Source organism: Thunnus albacares, chromosome 18 (genome assembly GCF_914725855.1).
Source record: "Thunnus albacares chromosome 18, fThuAlb1.1, whole genome shotgun sequence".
Classification (NCBI taxonomy): domain Eukaryota; kingdom Metazoa; phylum Chordata; class Actinopteri; order Scombriformes; family Scombridae; genus Thunnus; species Thunnus albacares.
The window spans coordinates 12,386,043-12,403,935 of NC_058123.1; the positions used below are offsets into that span (position 1 = coordinate 12,386,043).

Here is a 17,893-nt window from a genome sequence, read left to right on the forward strand (position 1 = left end):
AGACTGGAAGCAGGGGGAAACAGCTAACGTGTCTCTATCCAAAATTTTTAAAAATCTAGCCACCAGCACTCCTAAAGCTCACCAATTAACACGTTATCGTTTGTACAAAAAACAAAGTGTAAAAAACTGACGTTTTTTAATCTTTGGACAGAGTCAGTCGAGCAGTTTCCCCCTGCTTCCAGTCCAGCTAACCCTCTCCTGGCTGTAGCTTTATATTTAGCATGCAGACATGAGAGTCAGATCTTCTCATCCAGCTCTCGGCAAGACAGCGAACAAGTGTGTTTCCTAAAACGTTGCACTGTTCCTTTAACACACCACAATGACAGCTGTAACAAGTCTGAAGCTGACTCTCATGGCGACTGGCTGGACTGCTGATAACAGTGAACTGACGTGATCTTGGCAGCCAGTAAGTGACCTCATGGGAAACATCAGGTCACAACACAGTCATACCAGTGAAACCGAAGCACCCACTCTATTGCAAATGAGGAAACTCCCACAGGTACAAAGAGTATTATGATCCAATACAACCTTTTATTAAATGATATGTATGCGTCATTAACATACACCTATCAGCCTCCTCACTCCTTTTGACATGATTTACGGTATTTTTTTTTTTTCATCAAAATAAATGTAATGCCTTTAACACATACTGACAAAAAGATGTGTGAGTAATCAAACATTTGCTGGCGTTATTTCAGGTACGGTAAGTGCTGAGAACACCCACATGTACCCACACACATGCACACAAGTTGTGGCTGTCACAACACAACATAACACAACACAGAGGATCATGCTGACATGATCATGTTGGCCTCTTTCACACATAGTTCCCAGTAAATTACTGGAAAAACCTTTCACGCACCACTAGTGATTTTCACTACTCACACATGCAGCTACATTCAGGAACATTTCTGTCTTGTTCCTTTTCACACATGCCACAGTGTTTCCCCTATATGCTTTCAACAGCAGCGCAGCACCGCTTGCTAAATGATGAATGCCACTGCTGATATTTCACTTTGTACATAATAATCACGACAAATGCTGTTTCTCCACTTCAAGCAGCTGACTGGATTTAGTGGTGAGTGAATGGGAATTGATGTCATTGCTGCAGCCGCTCCTCTGTTGTCTGTGTCGTTGTTTGACCCAGGGCGGGGCTCAGCTCCTCCACACACACACACACAGAGCAAACAATATGTATTTTATCAAACTACCTGTTCAACAAGCATAAACCAAACCAAATAGCCAAACTGTTTAGCTTAGTTTGCCACGTATCTTAAAATCTGGCAAATTTAGCTACAGGCTGATAGTGTTTGATGTCTGTGTTCTTCATTCTTTCTAAACTTCACACAGTATTTTGATATCAGAAATATTATTTATCTAAAATGTTATTTTTGTTTCCAGTGAGATATTATTGAGTTTATATAGTGACTTTGCTGTTGTAAATATCGGTGTTGCTGCTCTGGAAACAATATTTAGTTATATTTAAAATGTAAATCAATTCCAATCCTGTTCTGAATTAGGATTATTACTTCAGGGCATAGAGCTTACTTCATCAGTGAGCATATTTGTTTCACTTTTCTTCTTGCTAATGTCAAAGTGTACTGAGAAAAACTACAACCAGTGATGTTTTTTTCTATAAATATAGTAACATCCAAAATGATAGTTGCTATTAGTCAAATAACATCAAATTTTCTTGGGGAAGAACCCCCCTCCTAAGTGTCCAAAGCTCCTGTAAATGATCACACACATGTCTCGATGAACATGAATGAGCCTATCTGGAACAATACTAAAAAAAGTTATTTCATTGCTGATGTGCACAAGTACAGGTCCTGGCAATGTGGGCCAATGCCGGAATAGACTGGCCAAGGGACAGTCCAGCAGATGGTGGTAATGCAACACTCATGGATGCCAACTGCCATAAAACTCAACAGAAGACGACGATGATGATGGGAGAAGGCTGGATGTAGGTGTATGCGGTGGAAGACGTCTCTTATTATTTTCAGGAACATTGCGGACGAGGAGCTGTTTGGTGCCAATGTTCTTGTAATGTATTTAATGTTCATCATGTGCATCGGAAAGGCCACAAGTCACGGTTTCAAACACATCACCAGCGGAGTCTTGTGATTGGTTCGCTAGCTCCATGTGAAAGGATGTAACCCTTTACATGCTTGTCCCTGCAATGTCATTGCTTTAATTCGCAACACAGCCGTACGGCATTTTGCCTGAAATATTACTAGGACGTGAGGTGGGAAATTGGCTCCCATTCACACATGACCCCATGCGGGAAATGTTCCTGAACATTTCAGGGATAGACTGCATGTGTGAAAGGGGCTGTTGATGAGCCAAACAGCATGTGAGTGAGACGGAGCGTCCATGATACAGAATGTGTCATGAGGGAGCTGATGGACACGTGGATATAAAAAAATTCCTACATTTCCAGGAGAAAACGTCACTGAAATTTGCCATCTGTAATTCTAAGGAAGCTGAGACTTCAGGGACTTCACGAGATTTGTAGCTTTTCGCTGTGGCTGCCAGACAGAGTCATGCATCAAAAGTTGTTAGTTCACTCAACTAGGTGAGAAATTTAATTAGCAACGTAACATTACCTGTAAACTCTGACATTTTGCTTTAAAACACTATAAAACTTTAGTCTGGAAGGGCCTTCCTGAGGAGCTAGGACTCACCAAATCACCATCTTTCTTTAAATTGCTTTCTAAAATTCATTTTTACAAATTGCTCCATCAAATCTTTTTGATTGATTTTTGATTGTTTCTTTTATCAGTGATATCTGGTCTGATGGTCTGTTTTACCAGTTTTCTGTCTTGTTTATTTTATTCCTATTTTAGTTTATCCTTTTATCTTTGTTTTATTTGGTTATGTGTAAAACACTTTGTAACATTGGTTTTAATATAATAAAGTTATGTATTGCACCTTTCAAAATTAATGTTTTACACGCAACAATAAAATGATATCGTGATAAACAGAAGTGGTACTATGAAAATATATTATTACTCAGAACAATAAATCGTGCTGCTCCTGTTTAATGTTTTCCAGGATCCATGTGACACTTGGCGTGAATCCACAGATCAAATACTTGCTCTCTGACCCATGAATGCTTCTGTCATTACAACCTGACACTGGACATGAAGACGGGGTTAGTGTGTGTACAGGTTGACATTCCAGAGAGGCCAGTAAAGGTGCGGCAGAATCACAGGGCAAAAAGAGGAAGCCCTTTCTCACTTAGTTGCTCTCACACACACACACACACACACACACACACACACACACACACACAAACGAGATGTTTTCCATATCCCGGGGCTATTTGTAAGTCTATTCTGGCTCCTGGAAAGGGGAAGTGAATGTTGGCAGGAAGCATGGAACGTAGACGGGGACTTTGGATGATGTAGCCTTGCCGTACAGTAGCGAGAGGTGATGACTGGGGTAAAGAGACTTGTTGTTTGTGCTTGGCTGCATGGATTACGCTGATGTAAAAATGCTGGATGGTTATTTACATGATTAACAAATATCGTCTTCTTAAAAACACGAACCAAAACATGCACATCAACCGTTAACCACAAACTAAGAAGTGAGAAATACCAGTTGTGTCATGACAACGAGCAACAAATAAAAATCCCCTGCAGCACAGACCACATGTTGTTTTTCTGGTGAAAAAGGAAAGGAGAAATGCATATAGCCATACATACACCAGCCTGTACAATTCAAAGCAGAAAAACCATAATACCAGCATTTTCTAACACAAAACAAAGTCTCTTTCAAACACACCAAAAGGTATCACAAATTCCATGACTTATTATATACTGATACTGGTCGACAATTAGCTTTTGATTGCAAACCACTACACCTCAGTTCAACTGATGTTTACAGTGATTGTGGTTGGAGTGTTTTATTTTAAAGCGTGGTCTCTCTGAAATTGCTGGCCGACTGGAAAATGGAAACTTAAGCGCCCTCTCAGTTGTCTATCTGAGACTAAGGAGGGTATTGTCAGTGGATGGCCTCATTAGAACAAGAACTGGGCATCAGAGGCCTGGCATCACCACTGCGTGACTCCGCCTGGCAGAGCACTGGAATAAATTTAAAAAGATGGCACGGTATGATAGCCAGTGCTGACAGAATGTGAAAGAGACCATGTGAGGATGGCGCAAGTCAGAAAACAGCTCGGGGGTATGAAGGAGAGAAATACAGAAAATGTGGCGAGTCTCCGACCATACTGTGTCCTAGTGCCAACACATCCAATCCCAGGCAGACCAGACAAACGCAGTTGACCCCATCTTTTTTTTTTTTTTTTTGGCCCTATCTGAATGAACGGAAACGGTAATCTTGGCTCGTGAACTATACAATGAGGAAGCCATTCTAGTAGCACGACCAGGCCTATCTTGGCTAAAACACCACGAGAGGCGAAATGCACCTCGGCTCAGAGGCCAAGAGGGGAAGGAAAGAGGAAGACACTGTAGCTCAAACGCTATGAAAGATGGAAGACATTTTGGCTCAGAAAGCAGGGGGAGGAAGAAAGGAAGGTGACATCAGTGACCTAAAGTGAATTCTGCCACGCCATTGAACCACAAATCACCATGGAAAACACAATGATTCATTCTTGTAATCTGCAAAGGTAAACACATCTGCAAAATCAATTCCACATATTCTTTTCAGGTTGTTGAATCCAGATACATTGTATCCGTAAATACATAATAAAATTAGATAATTGTTGTTGTAATACACCGGATTACAAGCGTTCTGTCACTTCAACGCACAGCTTGTCACTTTAATTGAGCTCAATAACCAACCAACCTACATCACTTTCCTGTAGAAGAAATCTGTAAACGTTGTACATACAAATAACCACCGGGGGTCAGTGTAACATTTTATATTCACTTATGATGCCGGTTACAGCTCAGTTCAGCTTCTGACCAGTAGGTGTCACCAAAGGTTCATTTATAACCAACTTGTCTCATTGGGAACATAAATTTAATCTACATAGACTGAGCCTATGTATCTTATATATTAACTGTTCCTCAACAGAAAAGAAAAAAGATTTGTCTTCTAAGGCGGTAAAGCTGAACCCTGCTTTAGTTATTTTAATGATGTTTCCTCTTCTGGTGATTTTATGTTGGACCTGACTACAACAACACAACTGCTCTGCTCAGTGCACCAAGTATTTTTCATTTACACCACCAGAGGTCGCTCTGTAACAATAATAAATGATTAGACTGCTATTTTGGTGAGAGGCTTTCAGTCTGCTGATTTAAGCCCAGTGTCAAATCAATGCAGCTGCTATAAGAAGTGTTTACCAAAAATACACAATGCCAATACTATAATACAGAAATAAGTATGTTAATAATGAAAACATCTAGATCTACATCTAGATAGGAGCATGTAGTGAGCAGAAAGACAAAAATCTGTGACTTACAGAGCGCAGATGGGGCAGGAACCTTTCTATGTCATTCATGTCTATGCCATCATCTTCCTCAAACTTGTTTTTGTTCATCCTGAAAGAAAAGGAAATGAGAGAGACAAAGAGAGTTGATGAATGGTTTCCATCAGAGATGATACTGCCCAAGAGACGGACAGACATAAAAGGGCTCAATAACAAAAGACGACAATTCTAAAGACAACTGGGACAATATGGAATAATTAAAACAATAGTGAGACAGAGCAGGGCAGATAAAAACCCAGATCTTACCCCTCTCTGTCAATGTGTGGCAGGTGCTTTGGCATGCCTCTGAAGTGTTTCCTGTGGAAATGGCTGAAGTCCAGCTTCTCTGGCTGCACGTCCCAACCTGCACCTCTGCAACAGAGAGACAAAATACAAGTTAAGAGACATCCAGCATCCATGCATGTTCACAAGAAAAGAGCAGGAACGGGTACAAGAGTATAAAACTCTCTCGTATAAGACAGTTTCTACACTCTGCACATAGGAAAGAAGAAATTAACCTCAGGTGCATAATCATCTATTCAACACTGACATTCTTTATTTGCATGAACTTGGCTTTATCTGAATACTGCAGAAGCAAACACTGTGACACTGTTACTTGTCAATTATTCTGGCTGATATCTAAAATAGAAAATTTACATCAGCGACTAACAATCTCAGTCATCTTGTATTACATCGGTGTACAGGTAATTGAATGTCTGAGTAGGACGAGGTAATTATTGTTTGTCATTGGCTTTTAATAACATCAAACACATACCGCGGCCGGTTCTGGTTTTTTCTACGTAAGGTGAACCAGATTATATAAACCACCCTTTTCTCCTGCTTGACATTACTGTGCAAAATGTGATGCTGGTCCTGCTGTTTTCTGCTGATTTCATCAAATCTCAAGATGTTTTTTAATGCCCGGAAACAGACAGGAAGGAAGAGACATTGAGTAATATAACAGACAGCTGGGCGGTGAGGTGAAAAAATAAGAAATGAGAAAGGCACGAGGGTTCTGCTGTAAACTTATGCTGTAAAAAAAGATCAAATTTTTGTCCAAAGAGACTCACAGATTTACCCAAACACACACAAGGAGCACTTTAGGGTTTAATGTCTTGCTCAAGAACACTTCAGCATACGAACTGGAGGAGCTGGGCATCGAACCCCCGACCAAGGGAGCTAAAACTGAACCTACAATCAATATTTTTGTTTTAAGATGGTAACCTAAAGAAAGCTTTTTCACCTAATTGAATTAATCAAAATCATTTTTTATTGAATACTCAATCCATACTGGACTACATCTCCGTCTGACTCTGCTTGGGAAGGAGGTGTTTGCTTACATCATCCCACTGTGCCGGCTCCATCCTTCACCGTGTGCTAAGATGTGCCAACGTGGCCGGAACTAAGTTACGTGAAGCTGCCATGCAGCTGTTACCATGGCAACCAGTCTTCCCTCCAGTGTAACTGATTTATGTCTCACCCACTTCCTTTCTTTCCCCTCTAAGCTTTCAGATCTAGCCTTTCTTCAAAATAAAAAAAATAAAAAAATCATTTTGTCACACTTACGTTGAACAAGGTTTTATGAAGATTTACACACAGACCTCACTTGTTGAAGACTAACAAGATTTCAAGAATTGAGGCCAGATGTTTTTTAGAGGAAGCACTCCAGTCTCCTGTGGCCAGATGTTATTCAAACGTGGCCATTGAAAGAGACATTAAAACAAAATACTTTTCATCAGAACAAACAGTTCCACTGTATGCAGTGATTCAGATTCATAGATTAACTTCAAGTGAGTTTGAAGAGACAGAGCTGGCTGAGCCAACTTCCTGAAAGTTAATTTTCTGAATGTTATGTCCCCGATTGCCTAGTTAGTCCCCGATTACATGCTCCTTTTGATACCCACTATAAATGCCAGCAATTATCTGGGTCTCGAAGATGAAAGTTGGGAAATATTTCTTGGACCAACTAGGAGAAAACTACTTCTAAATTTAGGAAACTGCAGATCCCTAATTCACAAGTGGAACTGTAGATAAGACAGAAGTCAGGCTGAAAGGAAATCAGAGGAGCAACCAAGAGAAATAAAAGGGGATGTTACAAGGAATGAGATCAAGAGGCAAAAGCTGAGACTCATTATGTCTCTAAATCAGTCACATGACCTCCAGAAACTATGGTTGGAATTCAGACCCAGTAGACTGTACAACATATTAGGTTTGTTAAAGAGCAAGGCACCTACCCGTATGAGTCCATTGTGTTAGCAGCCCATATATCTGTCCCCAGGATGTCAAAGGAGCCGTCTCTGTTCCCGTTCTAGACAGCACACAGGGAAAAGGAAAGATGCAAATTTTCATTATGACGACAAAAAACAACTAAAAAACAAACCATCACATACCAGGCTTACCTATTTCACATTTATAAAACAGATGCTCTACTAGGATGGCTCTTCTTAAAAAACAGATTCCCTTTTGAATTTTGAAGATCATAGTATTTATTTTCAATTGAAGATATGTAAGTAAGCTGGAGAGAAAATTCCTAGAAAACAAGTTTTCTGCAAACTTGGTGACTGTGATAAATACTGTGGCTCTATAAAATCTATGCTCCCACAGTTCTTAAGTATATTTATTTATTCCACCAATTTAATGTTGCACTTCCATAAAGCTAGAGGACTTGGGGGAGAGACAAATGTAAAAAGGATGATCAAAATAAAATATATGCAGCAGCTTTTAGTTGCCAATGTGGGTCAAACCCCCAAAACACTGGATCTTATACTTCCTATAGTGTAATTCAGTATCTTTGGTCATTAAACCTTCCCTGCCAGGAAATGTCCATGTTGGTCAGTTTGTAACGCAGGTTTTTCTCTTTTCACAGGCTGGGTAGAGCTTTTCATGACGAGTAAACTGTTCTTGATGTGCAAAATTGGTTGAGTGCCCCATTTAATGTTGGTAAAGAGTTGATTTGTGGTGACATGTTCAAGGAGGTTGAAAATGGCTCAACAGTCTAAAGGATATAAAACAATAAGTGTGACAGAAGAAGCCAAAGTATTGGTTCCTCAAAAGTCTCCCCAAGACAGGGATTTTTCCTTAAAAATGAATTTTCTTTCAAAAAGGTGAGACACACAAGACAGAAGACACACACAAACACACAGAGATGTGCCTGTACCTTGGCTGGGCCTTTGAACTGGTTGTTTCGGCCCCTGCTGCCAGAGCGGGAGCCAGAACCTGGTCTGGACCCTGAACTCGGCCTGGAACCTGTACTGCCGTTGCTGCTGTGTTCCCACTCGTCCTGCAGAGTTGGAAAAAAAAAAGACTAAGGATTCTGTTTTATTCATGCTAAAGCCCACAGCAGATGGGCCAAAGGATGCATTGATGTTTATCCATAGCGTTCATTGATTTTAATAGTGTTATAATGTCACCTTACACAATCTAGCCTGAACATTTGCTGTGTGTGTTTATGACTTGCTGAATGAGGGTGCAGTTTAACAGAGTGCCTCTCTCTTGGAGGTGTGGCTGGTTTGCCTTTTTGTCAGTGGAGACTACTGTACCATCTGTCCTGCTTTTGCATTTGTGTGCATATTAGGAGTGCAACAACAACAACCTGTATTGTATTCTATTGATTAACACAAGGCTCTAAAAATCAATACACTCAGTAAATACAACAATTCAGCACACGGTTTGTTCAAAATCTGTTGAACATTGCAGCACTGTGGTCGGTGAGCTGAGATAATAGCTCTAATGCTATTGCGACATTGTTTATGGTTGCTCTTTGTTGTTGATTAGTTTAGTTTCACTATGTACTGCGACAGAAAACATGGGTCCTAAAAGCTCAAAAAATCTCAGATATATTTTCAAAAGCTATTTTTGCTGAATGTATTTATAGGAATTCAAAGTACTAATATACATACTGACATTTCAATTCTAGTCTCTCTCTTTACGTCTCTAATATTTTGGATGACTCTGCTTTCTTTGAACCTCTCACGCTTGCCGTTTCTGCCTCACCACTCACTTCCTGGTGAGTCATAGCAATGAATCTCTGAGGGGCAATAATACTCTAAATCACTGCAGGCTGTAAAGTCAGAACAGAGCAGAGCAGAGCAGCGCACACACACAATATTTAGCAAACTAACTGACTGATAATTCATTTAGGATCATCCAATTACTTGCACCAGCATCACAGTATCCCATGTTAGTCATTAAGAGCATACTTTGTGTGCAGCAACTGCAAAGGAAGCAGACAGGCAGTAAATCGCTTATGGCTTGATGTTACTCATGTCTTCTAATCATACACTTGAACAGCTGACAGAGAGGGAGAGACTAACCCAAACGTACAGAACTGAGAGCTGAGGAAACCTATGCTTTAATCAGTGTGATGCTCCACTGATTAGAGGGTCTACATCAGCGCAGGAGAAGACATGGAGATGGCAGTAGAATCAGGGCATTAGTGGAGGGTAAACATCCGTAAACACCATTTTCACACCCCTCAAATTCTGAAATAGTGTTAACACATACTTTGCACTTGTTAATGCAAAAAACTGTAAAACTGTGCCTACTCTTGCAGTTTTTTCAAAAGATTCTCGGATTTTTTTGTCTTTGGAACATTGTATAATATTCTCATGTTGTCCCCTGTATCTTCTTCACATGATGTGGTTAGGAACCTCCCACTTGGACCAAGAAGTCTAGTTATGAGCACTAAGTAACACTAAAGTTGCTTAAGTGTAGCTTTAGTGATTTTCTTTTCATCAGTGTTGTTTTAACTGTCTAGTTTATCAAGGTTGTTGCTAATCTAATCTAAACTTGATAGCACAAGTTTGATATCTAATAATTCTCATGACATGACATTGTGGTGTTTATTTATAGCTGTAACTAACACTGTGCAAGTTTAAGTAGTGCTTTGTGTGCTGCCAAACAGAGTCTTTAATTGTTTTTAGAAAGAAAGGGAAGGGATGAGGAGAGCACAACTGCAGGATGCAACAGTGGAGACTGAAAACAACTAGACAGTGAGCGATCATTCGATTCATTAATTAACACTGTGCAATAAGCAGGACCCTGACACACAGACAGACAGACAGACAGACAGACAGACAGACTTACTGGCTTGAATGAGCCTCTCCCCCGTGAAGATGTCCAGCTGCCATCTTTCTTGTCGATGCAGTCATCTGTCCACTGGAGGAGAGAAATGAGAGGAAGATCATCATTCTGTTTACATGTAAATAAAGACCATTAACAAACATTAGTTTAAAAGTTAAGTTAAAAGTAACAAAAATGGATGGTAGTCAAGCAGAAAACTATACATTACACCATATTTCTTTTATATGTGATGTATTATGGACAGTGTCTTTAATCTTTAAGCCTCTGGGCTTCTTTATGAATGTATAGATGTAAAACAGTAAGCAGGACAGTTCAATATCCAGCTGCAGTGTTGGTGGAGTACCTCCACCTTTGTCTGTTTGCATATACATTACAACAATAGGGGCAGCTGTTTAGATGGAAGCTGAACCCTGCCAGCATGTTTTAGAAGATACTAGCCCAGAGATGCCACTGCAGCCTGTACTAAACATAACCACCGCTGCAAACAGATACAGGACTGATGAAAGGGATGTCATTCATTCATATAATAAGGTTCTGACCTGTGGCACCTTGCCACCATTGTCCAAGTCCAAGTCTCCATCTGCCTTGTCTCCCAGAAGCCCCTGCACTTGATACTCCAGCACATAGCTGTCGATGAAGCGCTCTAATTCTTCGATCTCCTGCGACCGTGTGCTCCCGGCCTCAGACGATGCAGACGCCACTGAAGAGTTCTCCATGGCAACCTGCGCTGTGATGGATGGGAGGAGGGGAGGAGGGGAAGGGAAGGAGGAAAGTGACCTGTGCAAGGAAGAAAGAGACACAGAGAAAGAGAAGTAAGCTAAAAATTCAGCATGACTAGAAGATTTCATGTCAGTGCATTTAGCTTCTCTGATTTAGAGGGTCAGTCTGTGTTTACAGACATGAGGTGTAAGGTTGTTTACATTTCATTTCTACAGTAAGTTACAGCAACAACAACCTGTGGAGTACCAGTTATGTCTCTCACCTCAACATCCCAACACTCAGCACATAACTTAATGCTTTCAACAAACATCCATATATGCACCGCTTGTTTCCAAAGTGTCTTAACAGCACGACTGTCCTGGTGTGGAGCTACAGTAGGCCCAAGTTTGGTTTGAAACTCTGATTACATCAAATCCATCTTTTGAAAACCTCTGACTCATCTCTGCTGATTTCTTTATCCACACTCCCTCTGGTGTCACTGTTCACAATCCTCTCCATGTCCATTCCTCTGTTTGTTTTCTCCACCTCTTCCCTGCTGTCTCTCGCTCCGGTCGGTGTTTGTGCGTGATCACCTGACCCCTGGCCAACAGGGAAGCAGCTTCCTGCCTGCCTGTCTATTGCTACTAAGCTCCTTTACATCATGGCTTGATCACCAGCCATGCAAAGAGGATTTATGCCCTGGTGCACGCAGAATGGTATCTGCTGAGCCCTGGGGACTCACTGGGGAGCCCTGTGCATTTGCAGCCAAGCCAGTCAGCTACACAAGGTCTGAAGCCTTTGTTTTGGTTTTTGGCTACAGGGATATTTAATGCCGTGGCAATGAGAAGTGCTATATCCTAAAGACTCTCAATAGTCTATTTTTATAAACTGCTGCACAGTATCTTATCAAGCAACAAAAACAAAAGAAATGAAATGAGATCACATGAATTTTTTCAACAATACAAAAACATCTAAGCACTTCAGAATCTCTCTACTCATCACTATACCTTGCTGCTTTTCTTTATGAACTACAGCTTTAATCTCTTCACTCTGTGTAGCAGGGTCAACATGTCCTAGTATCAATAGTATAATCCATACCTGTCAATAGTATAATCCATACATGTTAACAGTATAATCTGTATGTTGATGCTAAGGCTCTGATTAGCCTGGTGATTTGCAGCTAGCAAGCTACAGAAGCATCAGCACTCAGACCAACAACGAACAGCACATGCAATGCAATGCCCTTATGTGCTATATGCATGTGCACGTGTAAAAGCATAAGTATACTGTACATGTACGGGCACACACATACACTGTATATGTACATGTGCAACTTCTTCTATGTGTGCAAGTTAAGATTTGTCTGTTTCCTTTTTCTTTTATTGATTAACTACTGCTACTGTTATCAGTAAGACTCAGATCTAGGGAAAACAATTCAAATTTTAATTGAATGCTAATGGTACACTGAGTGCATAAGACTAATTAAAAACTGAACTATTAGCAAACTTCTCTTTCTGTCCTAGCTCCGACTCCATGCTGCCCCAAAAATCAGACCATTTATGTTGCAACACCACCGTCTGCTCAAACACAGCTCAAAAAAGGACAGAGCTCACCCGATCGTCCAAATCATGCCGCTCTCCAACCGGCGTTAACAACCTCCTGACAGAATAGTGTACACTTGGCAGACAAACAAATATTCCCTCGCGCTAACATGTGGCAACTTTATAAAGTCAAACATCTTGTGTTGACCATCATAATGTGCAGTGTTTCACTTTCTGTTTTTCTTAACCATATCTTACGTGTACACTGAGTGAAGCACTTCCATGCAATATCTCTACAATAAATCTTATCTTAACAACACTTATAATATTCAAATTTTTGTTGTGACTGTGAGGTCCTGATTCTTCTATAAGGTAACATCGAGGCTGCTGTTAGTTTATACTGTTCTGTATTATACTGAATTGTATTTCTGCTATATTGTCTAGTTACATACATAATGATGTAAAAGCATTGAAAAGAACTGCATGGCCTTGATTTTTATCTCAATTCATTCATTCATTTCAACTGTGCTGAAGGAAAAAGATCTCCGTTAATTCTATCACACTTCAAATGAATAGAGAAGCATTCAATAATAGTAGGCAAGTTTGCAACACTAGGCTATTGATCCATATTGGTAGTGGTTGCAGCCTAGTCAGATGTCCTATTGATGCCCTTGACATGTTGTATAGAATTACTGCCGGAGGGGAAACTGCTGCCAATAGCTATTGACCTGTCCATTAATACAGCGCCCATCTATTCCTCCGTCTTTTTGTCTCCGTATCTATCAGATTCTTTACTCTTGCTTCCAGTGATGAGTTCATAGTATGCATGTGCTTACTGTGCAGGAACAACAAATAACCAGGCCTATGCCTGCATTATAGTCATCCCAAATAACATCGTCATTATCAATAACAAAAAATAAACACTAGTTGTGCATGTTTATCATGGTACTGACTCAAAGTCCTGTTGTTTCGCAACAAGCTTTCATAGTAGATTTATCTTTCAGCTTAGTAACAAAAACATCAGTATTCTTCCAGAGAAGAGAAACAAGTTTGTGTTCCTAACATAATATCAGGATTAGTTCCAAGGTGGCACAACTTTCCTCATGTGAGAGTCAACAAGCCAAGCTACCGTCATCCCTGTAGGGTGAGCAGGAGACAGCCAGAAGTTTGGGTGGAAACATAACACAAGGGATTCATCACGCGTGCATGAGGAAAACAAACACGGAGAAGGACAGCAGGCTGGTGGATCCACTGATCTTTGACAAACAGTGAAACAGACTCTGCAAGGTCGGGAGCGCAAATAGCATCTAAAGGCGTCTCACATTTACCCAACACACAGAGTCTTGTGTTGCCGGTGCAAACGTTTAAAGACGAAGAAGTGATACGGGCTCACGTTACAAGATATTCTGTAGTGTTCCCATTTCATTTTTTTTCCTTCAAAAAGTAGAAACACAGGTTAATGTAACAATCCTATGAGGTATGTTTTGTCTGTTGTTAGCGTCGGCTGCTGTTGATTTGGAGAAGAGGTCAGTCGGTCGAATTCAAAAGCCTTTGTTGTTGCAGTCATGAAGAAAAGACAGCGTCATAGTTGCTGAATTCATTCACAATCGATCTAAAATGTTAAAGTGAAGTGACAGAAGTGACAGATTGGGCTTCAGTTTTCTCAACAGCGTAATCTTTAGCTCACTGTTAGCATAACATTTTAAGCTTGGCGATTGGATTTCTCTTGCCGAAATGCACCTTGGGAGTCACAATTAACTTCTTCCTCAAAGTCAGACTTGTACCTTCAACATTTCATCAAAGAACCAGAAATTTTTTAACTTAGCTGTTAGTCTTTTGTACTGATTATGGAACCGGGGACACCGGAAATAGCTCCAACAACTCTATTATCTGTGTCTTTTATTCCACATTTACAAAAAAATAAAGAATGCGAGAGAGGGATGGGGTTTGATAGCATTCAAATCCAGTATCAAATCCACTTAAAGTCCAAATCCTTACAAAATCCCTTATCAAATCTTATTAGGTTTATCTTTCAACCTTTGCAAGTAACTTAAGGCTAAAAAAACTGCAATTCAAAAAATCTCTAATCAACTTTTGTTGGCTGAGAAGGCAGAAACACTACAGTTATGAGAAGCATAATATAGATTATAAGATTCAATCAGATAGACAAAGGTCATGTATGATGAAGCGATCTGTTGCAGTGGTCATCACATTGAAGACTTTCGATTAACCGTTGGCTGAACTAGCATTAGCCAGCCTACACCTACATAAGTCATTAAAATATAAGACAGCCCGCACCGCCTCTCTCTTCCTCTTTCTGTCTCCTTTCCCTTCTCAAACTACATCTTTCATTCTTCCACCCCAAGTACCCCGACTCCTCCTCTGTTCCTTCCTGCCTCCGCTCTTGCTCTTCCTCCCTCAACTCTGCCAGCTGTTCCAACAAAGAACTTCCTGCTGTAATGTCCTGGCCACCCTTTAAGACTGTTGTGCTGTAGCGGCGACTATCCAACACTTGTGGACGTCGATGTTTACCTCTACACCTTTTAAAATACCTAATTCAGTCAACACAATCCTCTTCTCCATACAAATTAAATGCAGCAGTTGTTCTAGTGAGTTGTCAGCTTGATTATCTGCTTCTTTCAGTTCATGGTATTATTTAAACTCTTGAATAAATCAGATGTGAGCAGTGATTCAGAGGTGTTTTTGTTTTTGTGTGACATTAGTTTTCAACCGAACACCAACAGCGAACACAGTAGGTCACTGAGTCAACTGGATGGTACGCTAACAACGATGAACAGTAATATGCTCTGATAACAGTCACAGCCAGTGACACTACAGGCCAGCAGAGATAGATCAAGACTGTAAAATGCAAAGCAGCATGTACTACAGTATAGCCAAGCTGAAGACCGTGGTCCGCAGCCCAGCACCATCCAGACAGATACTAAACTGGCCAGACAGACACAGCATGGTACTGGACAGCACACTGTTTCTTTGTTTGAGAGGCAGAGACAAATGCCAATCGGCACCATGTATGCTCTATGATAGGATCAAGTCACCAAAAAGCAGACAGTTGATGTATCACTGGCAAAAATGTAATATTATGCTTCCCTCTCTCTCTGCTAGCGTTAACTTCATTGATTCTGACTCACTGAAACAAACCCTTATATGTCAAAATGCATCATTTTAAATAAGATTAGAAATTGTAAAGGGACTGTAAGTATAACATGTCTGAATAATGAAACAAATTTACTTTTCTCTGGTTTTATATCTAATTAAAGTGCATTCAATTACAGCATGTAGCATAACAGCCATGTAAACCATAATCCCCTGGGGTCTAAACAGAGATACAGTACCACTACAGTAGACACAAAGTCTCCTCACAAATCATACTGGTTACATCATAGCAAAGTACAGCAACAGAACAACAAGAAAGTAAAAGAAGCTTTCAGACGTCAGTGATTTGCAGCCTGTGATATGGTTACACAACAATTACAAACCATAATCCTGACAACTGAAACGGTGTAGAACATAAGAGCCAGTCTCCCCAGTGGGAGTCCAAATCAACGTTCTCACCCCTTGCAGCGAGAGCTGCTAATACGCCTAATCTGGTCTACTACTGACTGGCTGGCTTAACAAACTCACACTTGGGCTTGGAAGTCATTTGGAGTGGTCTATTTTTGAGACCAGGATAGTGGTGTCTTCAAGTCTAATTCATTTGACATATTTGATAATACATGTGAGCATGTGTGTAGGAACTTCATCGTGTCACAAATGCTTCACGAGAGTGATAACTTGCAAAAAGCAAAATGTGAGAAAAAAAAACACTGTGACTGTGCTTATATAATGTGCACTATGTGCACATTTGTATGCATGAAGGTCAGCTGTGGGAAAATTGCACTACTTAAGTGGTGCTGCAAAGAAATTACCAGACCATTTACCCTTAAGCAGAGTTTTTACCATCATCAGCTGGTGTGTGAACACAGATGCACAACTTAGCTGAAGCCAAGGCAACTGTTAATGTGTTTCCTAATGGTGTTTACTCCTCTATCACACCACTGGCCTTTTTAGCACAGCATATATTGTACATATATATATTGTATGAGCATGAGACAAGTAAATGAATCATGAATCTTGTTTTGTATGGTGTCTATTGTATTTTGTATACTATCAGTGGCAATGGGGTACCTGCAAAATGCTGCTGAAACAAGGGCAGCAACTCACGATTATTTTCATTATCCATCAATCTGCCGGTTTGTTTCTAGATTAATTGATTAATCGTTTAGTTGTCAGATAAGATGTCAGATAATAGTGAAAAATGTCTGTTATAATTTCCCATAGCATGAGGCGACATCTTCAGATGTGGATTGGATTGTCTGACCATCAGTCAAAAACTCTGAGAAACAGAGAAAAGTAGGAAATATTTGCATTTGAGAAGCTGGAACCAGCAAATGTTTGGCATTTCTGCTTAAAAAATTACTAAAACAATTAATTGATTATGAAAACTGTTGTCAATTACTTTTTCCATTAATCGACTAATTGCTGCGACTCTAGCTGAAACAGTGGCAACTTAAAGTTGCGATAACTCGAGGTTGCACTAGGCTATAATTAAGAAATACCATTTGTGTTTGTAGAGATAAAGTTACCTCTCTTGTAAACCCCGCCTCCCATTCAACAAGCCGTTGTGAGGGAACGTGTTTACTCGTACAATAAGAGCTGAATGACCTGAATATAGAGGAACACACCAGTAAGCAGCACAAGGGGGTCCAACAAGTGTGTATGTGTGTGTGTGTGTGTAAACTTAAAACAATAGCCCCATTGTCCCCCCATGGCCTGATAGTAACCTGATTGGAGCGGATCGAGCATGTGCAGTACTGTTGCACTGTTGGGACTGTAGCCCCACGATGCAAAACAGAGCTGCAACAATTAGTCCATGACTCGATTAGTTGATCAACAGAAAATTAGTCTATTTTGATAATCATTTAAGTCATTTTTTAAGCAAAAATGTAGATTCTCAAATGTGACGATTTAATGTTTTTTTTTTTTTAAATCATACATGATAGTAAACTCATATCTTTGTGTTGTGGACTGTAGGTTGGACAAAACAAGACATCTGAAGACATCACTTTTGATTCTGGGA

General features: G+C 40.2%; 1 protein-coding gene and 1 long non-coding RNA gene across 5 annotated transcripts in view; one reads left to right on the top strand and one right to left on the bottom strand.

Annotated features, from left to right (window-relative positions):
- Window positions 1-2,826, top strand: part of LOC122968737 — a 96,561-nt gene extending 93,735 nt beyond the window's left edge. Inside the window, exon 3 of the long non-coding RNA XR_006398878.1 lies at window positions 1,827-2,826. This is a non-coding gene — a long non-coding RNA (uncharacterized LOC122968737). The remainder of the gene's footprint in view (window positions 1-1,826) is intronic.
- The window catches only part of ctif (CBP80/20-dependent translation initiation factor), a 59,252-nt gene that overhangs the window by 37,723 nt on the left and 3,636 nt on the right, over window positions 1-17,893 (bottom strand). For all 4 annotated transcript variants that reach the window (XM_044334153.1, XM_044334155.1, XM_044334154.1 and 1 more), the window contains exons 2-7: window positions 11,056-11,293; window positions 10,520-10,591; window positions 8,592-8,714; window positions 7,669-7,742; window positions 5,702-5,806; window positions 5,429-5,507 (exon numbers count right to left, since the gene is read on the bottom strand). In XM_044334153.1, coding sequence (XP_044190088.1) covers window positions 5,429-5,507; window positions 5,702-5,806; window positions 7,669-7,742; window positions 8,592-8,714; window positions 10,520-10,591; window positions 11,056-11,232 — 630 coding nt within the window. In that variant the 5' untranslated portion in view covers window positions 11,233-11,293. The remainder of the gene's footprint in view (window positions 1-5,428; window positions 5,508-5,701; window positions 5,807-7,668; window positions 7,743-8,591; window positions 8,715-10,519; window positions 10,592-11,055; window positions 11,294-17,893) is intronic.